The sequence below is a fragment of the Orbicella faveolata genome, unplaced genomic scaffold (assembly GCF_042242905.1).
Source record: "Orbicella faveolata isolate gen_17 unplaced genomic scaffold, um_ofav_v1 contig_12, whole genome shotgun sequence".
Taxonomy (NCBI): domain Eukaryota; kingdom Metazoa; phylum Cnidaria; class Anthozoa; order Scleractinia; family Merulinidae; genus Orbicella; species Orbicella faveolata.
In genome coordinates this window covers 20,306,577-20,314,847 of record NW_028301539.1, presented here as the reverse complement: position 1 = coordinate 20,314,847, position 8,271 = coordinate 20,306,577, and the positions used below count along the sequence as shown (strand labels likewise).

Below are 8,271 nucleotides of genomic sequence, written 5' to 3'. Positions count from 1 at the left end.
ATGTCGTACAGCCACCTAGTAGTAACCTGTCACTTAGATTTGATAACGCTGTATCTCTTTAGTGTTTGTGCAACCACGGTTACATAAAGTTCTGTATGAGATAATGGTGCCATCAAATCTCAGTGGCAGGTTAAAGGTGGATGTCTTACGTGAGCGACGTCCCATCAACACAACCCGCTGGAAATTTTTATTAGAAAATAGACCAGTTTGGTTCATTTGGAATCTCTTCGACAAATCCCAGTCTCCAGACGGGACTTATCCGTACGGATCACTCAGCCGAAGAACTTGCTGCAAAAATGAATATTTTGCAAATTTGATAGCAGCGAATCACGAACTTTCTTTCTAATCGCAGGTCAGCCTTCGTTGAAGACGAAAATTTAACCCTGCAAATAACCAGTGGTATATGTAGCGTCTGCGACGCAGGCTATTACAAACATTCATCGATCACCCAGATTTTTGTAGTCAGATAAGGTGTACCGTACTAAGTAAGATACAAATGAATATATAGTTAGCCATCCGGCATATCTTGATCGTAAACAGTATATTTTATCTGTTACTTCATATTTTAATTTGTAGTTAACAAATAAAGAAACCTCGACTGTGCTGTGTTCTGTTGTAAAGCACTTAGGAAGCGGAAGGGCACAAAAGAAGTATAGGGGTAACTCTAGCTAACACGAAAGGTAGTCGAGAACTTCTGCCTTCTTCATGTGTGCTCTATCTCTTCCAAAATGCTTTACAACAGAACAGAGCACAGTCGAGGCTTCTTTATTTGTTTTATGATAAAGAATCCATTAATTTCCCCACACATTCAGCTAATATTTTCAAACCAAACTATATTTTCCAAACGAGGAAAAGTGGCGTCAGCGTGGATCTGATCTCTGATAAGGTACGCTAAAAAAAGCCGTCGCAATCCTTTTTAGAATTCTTCAAATAATTTGATCGGCTCACCCGACAACAGCTGTCGAGCCAAACTGTACTCGAACTAAACTTTCGGTTTCCATTGGCTTTCGAGATAAGAACGATCATTTCAGAATTCGCTTTTTAGTTTAATTTGAAAATAGGGATCAAATGTTAAAATTTCTTGTCCTGAGGAATTTGGCCACATTGTGGCTCATGGAAACGTGCAGTTTTCCAATGGAACTGACAAAACAAAGAACTCACAGCTTGCGCATAAAATGCGAAATGCGGAGCTGGATTTGAAAGGAGCTGCAGTTATTTACCGTTTGCAGCAAGATTGCCCGAACTAGCGTCAAAGCTGGAAAGACTAAGTTGCTCGCACTGTTTCTGCTCCGAGTACAGGAGGGAATATCAGAGCAAGCTTTTAACTGATCACTCGTCGGGTAAGCGTTGTAATTGTTGAGGTTCACTTCGCTGAGATAACCGGGGATCGCTTTTTAACGAACGACCGTTACTACACTCCATGTAAGTCTTTTTTGAGCATTTTTACAAAAATTAAGCTTCTCATCATAAGCAGACACGCCTGAATTGGTGTTTTCTGTCGTTGTTTTACATCTGTGTCACATACGGGGTAGAGTTACTGAATGCTGATTGGCTGAGACAGAGGGCAGTTTTTTTTCTTAATCACGAGGGCCCTTTTGATAATCAAGAGGGCATGATTGCTTGATGCTGACTGTCTGAACACGCCAGCGTTAAGTTGATTTCCCGCTTCAAACGGCTTCAAACGGGTTTTTAAAAGGAATTTCAGAAACGCATCGCTTCTGAGTTTGATCTAAACGCGGTTATTTCATCTTAACGTGAAAGAAAATCGACATGCAGCAAAGTGCAGTCTTTGGCGGAAAAGCAAAGGATTTTTCCATCCAAAAATGCATTGATTCGCAGCCTGAAAAACGTTTGAGTGGGGCTGGTGTCGCACGAAGCATAGAGTTACCGTTAGAACTTCATGGCTGCCAACCTGCATGAAAGGTAATTTCTTCGTTTTGCTTCGGGTGGCCTTATTAGTGTCACAGGTAACCTTATCGGTGTAAAAAAATCAGCGTATGTTGTTAGTACGTTAAGTTTTGGCGGTGGAAAGGAGTGTTTTGGATTCAAGAAGTTATTAGTGCTCGTTTGGACACTTGTTTATGTGGATCGATGAAGTAGTTTTACACCGTTGCAGGCTTCGCAAAACAGGTCGTGGATAAAATTAGATTGCTTAAAGTTTTATTTGTAAAGAAATTGCTTTGAGTGAATTGAACTTGCTGCGTTTTGCTTACTATTATAGTAGACTTTCCCCGTTCTACTGCTAGCCTGTTCTTTAATGACAACCAACAAACCTGTTTACGCGACCGGAAGACCTTGAAAGTTTCCCTTTGTACAGAATTTTGCCCTTTATGTGATAAACAAGTAATCGTAAGTGCACTCGGGCAATTAAGAATTAATTTCACTTGTATTTTCAAAGGTTTCCAAATTCCCCTCGTCGCTCCGCGACTCGGGCAATTTTGTGAAAACTTTGAAAATACAAGCGAAATTAATCATTAATTGCCCGAGGGCCCATGTGATTACATATACAAAGTATAATTTCTGCCTTCATAACAAATGTAATGTCTTCTATCGAAGCATTTGCTAGTTGAGAATTTGTTTATTTCTCTACGTGTTTTGTCGGCATCTAGCAAAACTGGTTATTTTAGTGGAGGTTTATCATTGCCGTTGTTACCAATGGCCTCCATGCAGCTATGACTGCAGACAAATAGCTAATTTCCGTTGCGTTTGTCTGAGTCACAGAAGACATTTAATTTGGGTCAGATTTGTCAAATCGACTTAAGGGCTAAACGACGGGTAACCCTCACCGTGCACCTGTACTCTGATAAAGCACACTGTTTTAGCCAATCAGTGCGCACGATATATGCAAACGTTATTTATAGTATAGATAGAACCCTGCGCGCGCTCTGATTGGTCAAAAACCTATGTTTTATCAGAGTATAAAACATAGAAAAAGCGTGTTTTATTGTTTTTCGGCACATTACCTCTATATCATAAAGCAAATGAAGAAACCTAAGCCGTATATCACACTGTGAGAAAAAAAAGAACGCTCCGGACATTTGAGAACACTCGAAAAATGTCGAAAACACCAGCCTGCGGCTCGTGTTTTCTACATTTCTCTCGTGTTCTCAAATGCCCGTCGTGTTTTATCGCAGTGTAATACACGGCTTAGGCTTCTTTATTTGTTAATTATATAATATAACGTGCACCCCACTAAATAAGATGCGAATGAATATAGCCCCCGCATCTTGTTCACAGTCAGCATATTTTATTTACAGATAAATACTTTCCTACCCTCATGTGGTGTTTACATTTGAGCTTGTAACAAGGTAAAAAGTTACTAAGGTCAAGTTAATTACCTAACCTTGGTACATTCGTCCAGTGTTTGCACTGGCTCAAGTTGATCTGTCAACACACGCGTGGTGGAAGAGAACTTCGTATATATACAAGTACAATATATATTTTTGCAAAACGCTTAAGGTTATCCAAAGAATGATTGTTTTACACTTAAAAGCAGTTGACAGATGTCGTAATCATTGAATAATTACAGCAAAGTCACCATCTTACAAAGAGTAATCTTTTAGATAACACACCACTGAATACTAAATGTAACAATATCTCCAGTTTGTATTTCGTAAAATAAACGAAGAACATGTAGAGAAGATGCTACTTACACAGACTGCAAAGATATTTAAAGTATGGTATGGTTTCCAATGAGCGCGTTGTCCTAGGCGCCAATTGTTGCGCTATTTTCGAGTATCATAGATAAGGATCAAGTAATTTTCAGTTATCCAGATGAATGGAAATAGAAGCAGCGTTTCTATATTTTAAATAACCATATTTACAAATTTGACCAAAGACTCCAGCCCACTTGCATGTCCTGGAACACCCGTTTTTTCAACTTCAACTTTTTAAAGTCAAGAAACCGCTAATGTCCTTCTTTTAGTCTTCTCAGGAGTTTAATTATCCATTTACATCTAAACTTTCTTCCAAAATCCCGGAAAACAATAAAAACGTCGCATTTTGTGGACAACCGACAGCAACTGCACTCTAATCACTGATAGTATACTAGTAGCTCAGCCAATCAGCTTGCAGCGTTTGCATTACTATACCAGTAGAATTGTACTAAAATCAGATAGACCACGGAGAAAGAGGTTCTTGCTCGTCACAACAACCCCAGGCCTCCCTATCTGACCGTTACAATCGCTATGCGACATAAATACTAATATTCAGTTATCCGGATGAATTAAAAAAATATGTAATAAGAAATGTGAGAAAAAGTTCAGAGTTTAGGCAATCTTGACATTCTGGGGTTTGGCAAATTTCAATCACACGCCAGTGACAATCTGGATATTGCCATTGCCAAGCCCTGCCTGCGGCTCCTTGCTGCTATTGTTCGCTCCTCCTTGATTCTCTTCTCTGTCACCCAATACGGCTTCTAGGAATAAAGGTGAGGTCCTCCACGAGGATTTGCTTTTACCACTGATCTGTTTGAAAAAGTTCTTCTTGTTCTTCAGACTAGTCAAGATTTTCTTGAATGCATCTTTGAACTCTTTACTCATGATGAAGTACACCAGTGGATTAGCAGACGAGTTGATCATAATGAACATTATAAGCTGGCCTATGATCAGGTTGTAGTAAGGCTTCTTCCAGTATTCTGGCATAATCAGTACCACGACACGAAGGGCGTTCAAGGGAAACATTACCACGGCGAACAAAATTACCAGAGGCGTAAGAATTCTCGTTGTCTTGTTGCTTTGTTGCCAGATTCTTTTGTCGCTTCTTTCTTTGTTTGATGGAGCTTGCGACAAGACTGCTTGATCTGCATCATCGTACTGTGACATCGAGGTTCGGAAGGCAACACTTTGAAGTACTCGTTTTTTGATCCTGACATATGTAAATGCTATGACAACCAGAGGAAGTGCATACCAGACGACGATGAGAACTATTGAGTAAGACTGGAATAACAACTTTGACATAAGTGGGCCGCAGATTTGCAGAGTCGGATTGTAATGCATAACCGGGTACAGAGGAACGGATGAAACTACAAACGACGCCAACCACACCACGCCAATAACCACGAAAGTGCTCAGTCGAGATCTGTGCTTGATCTGGTAACGTTTGGCGCCCACTATATTCCGATATCTCTCGATGGCGATGGCTGTAATCGACCAGATGGAGGCTCTGAAGAATACCTCCACGGTAGGATACAGGTAATGACAAGCATGTTTCCCTAACAACCAGCGAAACGGGGAGAGGTATTTCAACAGTACCAAAGGATAGATCGTAAGTAGTACCCCCAGATCCGCTATGGCCAAGCTCAGCAAGTAATAGTTCATGGAAGTCTTCATCTTGGCCTGGCTAAGGATCACGAAGCATACCAAGAGATTACCAACCACACCTAGGAATACAATGGTTGACCACAAAGTTATTTGGAACACTAGGGCTCCGAGAGGCTGGTGGAGGTATTCGGGCAAACCCGATGCTTGGGTGACGTTGTCAGTCGTGGTATTTTCCAAAGGAGTGCTGAGTGTTCCGTTAATATGAATGTCGTCCATGATTATTTCTTGTGTTGTTCTGTGAGAGGAGCACGATTTTGTTAAAACTGGAAAATAATTTTTCACTAGGAGAAAACACATTAAACATGCACTATAATTACAGGGCAACTCTTCTGGATATTGCAGGAGTCTTCCACCGTAACTCATGGTCTTCATCTCCCCACAGGGATGAAAGGTTTAGACATGACTCAGTGTCAAGAGCGGGTGAAGTTATAGAGAATTCATGCCCATTCAAACCTTATTCCCAAGGTAAGTTAGATTTCTCTTAAGTTATATTTAGTAGATTCCGTTGTTTTATCGATAAACACATGTATTTGTACTAGTTATAATTGTGTCTCTAACTGAACGACTTCTTGTGTTCCATTCATTTGTGCAGATGATAATTGTGTCTTCAACTGAACGATTGCTTGTTTTCCCTGCACTAAGTGCTCACGAGAAATATTATTTGTCCATTTCCATCGAGTTACATAAATAGCAAAGTGAATCTCTTTACTTCATTGTTTGCATCTTTGGTTTTTGCAAATTCGTGTTTTAGATAATTATTGAAATGATTGTCGTTTGTTTCTCAAAGGCAAACAAACCCAATAGCGTTCCCGCAGCAGAGGAAATTGGTTTAAGTTAAACGTTTCAGGCTCACTGGGATAGTTAGTTCACTTTAGAAAATGAAACAAACTCTCGTGTTGAAGAAAGGTTAAGATATCATCCTGATCCTATCTAAGACACGAGTAAAATATCCATCAAAATAACTTTCTTCTCTCGTGATTATTAACAGCGCCTCACAAACCCATTAAAGAAGACTAATTTTCATTTTTATCTAAAGTTGATGAAATAGTCTCACGTCTGTGAAAGTTCCAATCTAAATCGATCTACCACGCACATTCATTTTTTCAGCAGGTTTCGGAGAATATGTAGTTTTAATTAAGAGTCTTTAATATCGGGAGACTAAAAGCGTCTTTTATGGAGATAAAAACAATATTTGGAATTCAGGGTCAGTCGGAAAATACAAAACTGAGCTATATTTATATTTAAAATTAGCTTAGAAAACTACGTAATAATATTTAAAAAAAACACTTCTTGTGGACGTCATTCACCCTATAATTTACTTGTCAAGGTTTCTCAAGTTGCGGTTCTTCCTTCCAAAACAAAGTGTAAAATCTACATCAAAAGATCTTCCCTCCGTGAAGGACAATTACAAGTAACTGCTGTTCAAACTCCAGGATAAATTTTTTTTTTCTTAACGTCGCTTTGACTGAATTATTTCGAAATACTTAATTTCTCCCTTTCATTCATAACTTCTATTAGATTTTAAATTTAAATTTAAATGTTTTAGACAGTGCTAGGTTAAAACGCAGTTCGTGTTCATGAAATTCTGAATAAGAATCAGTAGAGTTGTACTCACAACAGAGCTTGTTAACCAAACTGCTTTGCCACTGATAACTAAATCGCCTTACTCTCGGACAGCTTTCCCAACTGCACCTTCATGCATAATTGAGATCGCTAAATGCAGGGTTTGGTTGATCGCATTAAATTTTACATGCGATAATCACGGCGCTGTCGACAGGAATCAATTCTCTGTTATTCGGAACACACCAATAAATGACGTTTTATTCATTCTTCGGTGTAAATTACTTTGGACGCCTAATTATACATCCGGCTTTGATTGGTTATTGTTTGTCACTTGGTTGTAATCCTGGCTCTGATTGGTTACACCTGGTTACCTACACCCTTAGCTACTGCAAACCTTGTTAAGAGCCTTTTCATAAAAATGAATAATGGTAAAGGTGTCTAAAAAAGCAGTCATTGTTGATTTTTCGGAGATTGTCAGTTTTGAAAACGATTTTAAATGCTGCGAAAAAACAAACTTAGAGCGGTCCTTGCGGATATTTTTTAGGGCCGCTTAGACTACATCACAGTACAAGTTTGCTGCATATGGCTAGCGCACGAGAAAAATGGGTACCTTTTGATGGACAACTGTAAAATTGCCGCGTAAAACAGTAGGGATAGCGGATCACGCGCCGCCTATTAATTTATTTGACAACGCTGACCGTTTTTTCTATCCAAGACGTATATTTCAGGGACGTGTCTCACTAATTGCACGTCTAAATAGATATATAAGATGAAAATAACCTTTGTCTTAATGGATTGAGAGAAAACTTGTGAATCTTGAATCTTGGTGCTCTTTATGATCTCAAATGTATTACACCGCAATGCAGCTCTGTTATGTAATTTCTTCGTTTTGCTTCGGGTGGCCTTATTAATATCACAGGTCACCTTATCGGTGTAAAGAAAAAAAAAAGCGTAAATTTTGTAGGTACGTTAAGTTTTGGCGGTGGAAAGAAGAGTTTTGGATTCAAGAAGTTATTAGTACTCGTTTGGACACTTATTTACGTCTTTCATCGATCGATGAAGTAGTTTCACACTGTCGCAAGCTTCGCAAAACAGGTGAATAAAATTAGGTGTCTTAAAGTTTTATATGTAAAAAGATTGCTTTGAGTGAATTGAACTTGCTGTGTTTTACTTACTATTATAGTAGGCTTTCCCCGTTCTACTGCTAGCCTGTTCTTTAATGACAACCAGTAAACCTGTTTACGCGACGGCAAGACCTTGGAAGTTTTCCATAGTGCAGAATTTTGCCCTTTAAGTGATAAACAAGTAATCGCAAGTGCCCTCGGGCAATTAAGGATTAATTTCACTTGTACTTTCAAAGTTTTCCAAATTGCCCTAGTTGCTCCGC

The 8,271-nt window shown here is 39.1% G+C and overlaps 1 protein-coding gene across 1 annotated transcript; it reads right to left on the bottom strand.

The window, feature by feature from the left end:
- Positions 1 to 3,534: 3,534 nt before the first annotated feature.
- Positions 3,535 to 7,036, bottom strand: LOC149117076 (melatonin receptor type 1B-B-like). Its single transcript, XM_089282749.1, has 2 exons — positions 6,937 to 7,036; positions 3,535 to 5,556 (listed from the first exon to the last, which is right to left on the bottom strand). The coding sequence occupies exon 2, from the start codon at positions 5,535 to 5,537 to the stop codon at positions 4,308 to 4,310; it is 1,230 nt and encodes a 409-aa protein (XP_089138875.1). The 5' UTR covers positions 5,538 to 5,556; positions 6,937 to 7,036; the 3' UTR covers positions 3,535 to 4,307.
- Positions 7,037 to 8,271: the final 1,235 nt, after the last annotated feature.

Coding starts and splice junctions, on each gene's coding strand:
- LOC149117076 (XM_089282749.1), bottom strand. CDS start 5,537: ATGGACGACATTCATATTAACGGAACACTCAGCACTCCTTTGGAAAAT.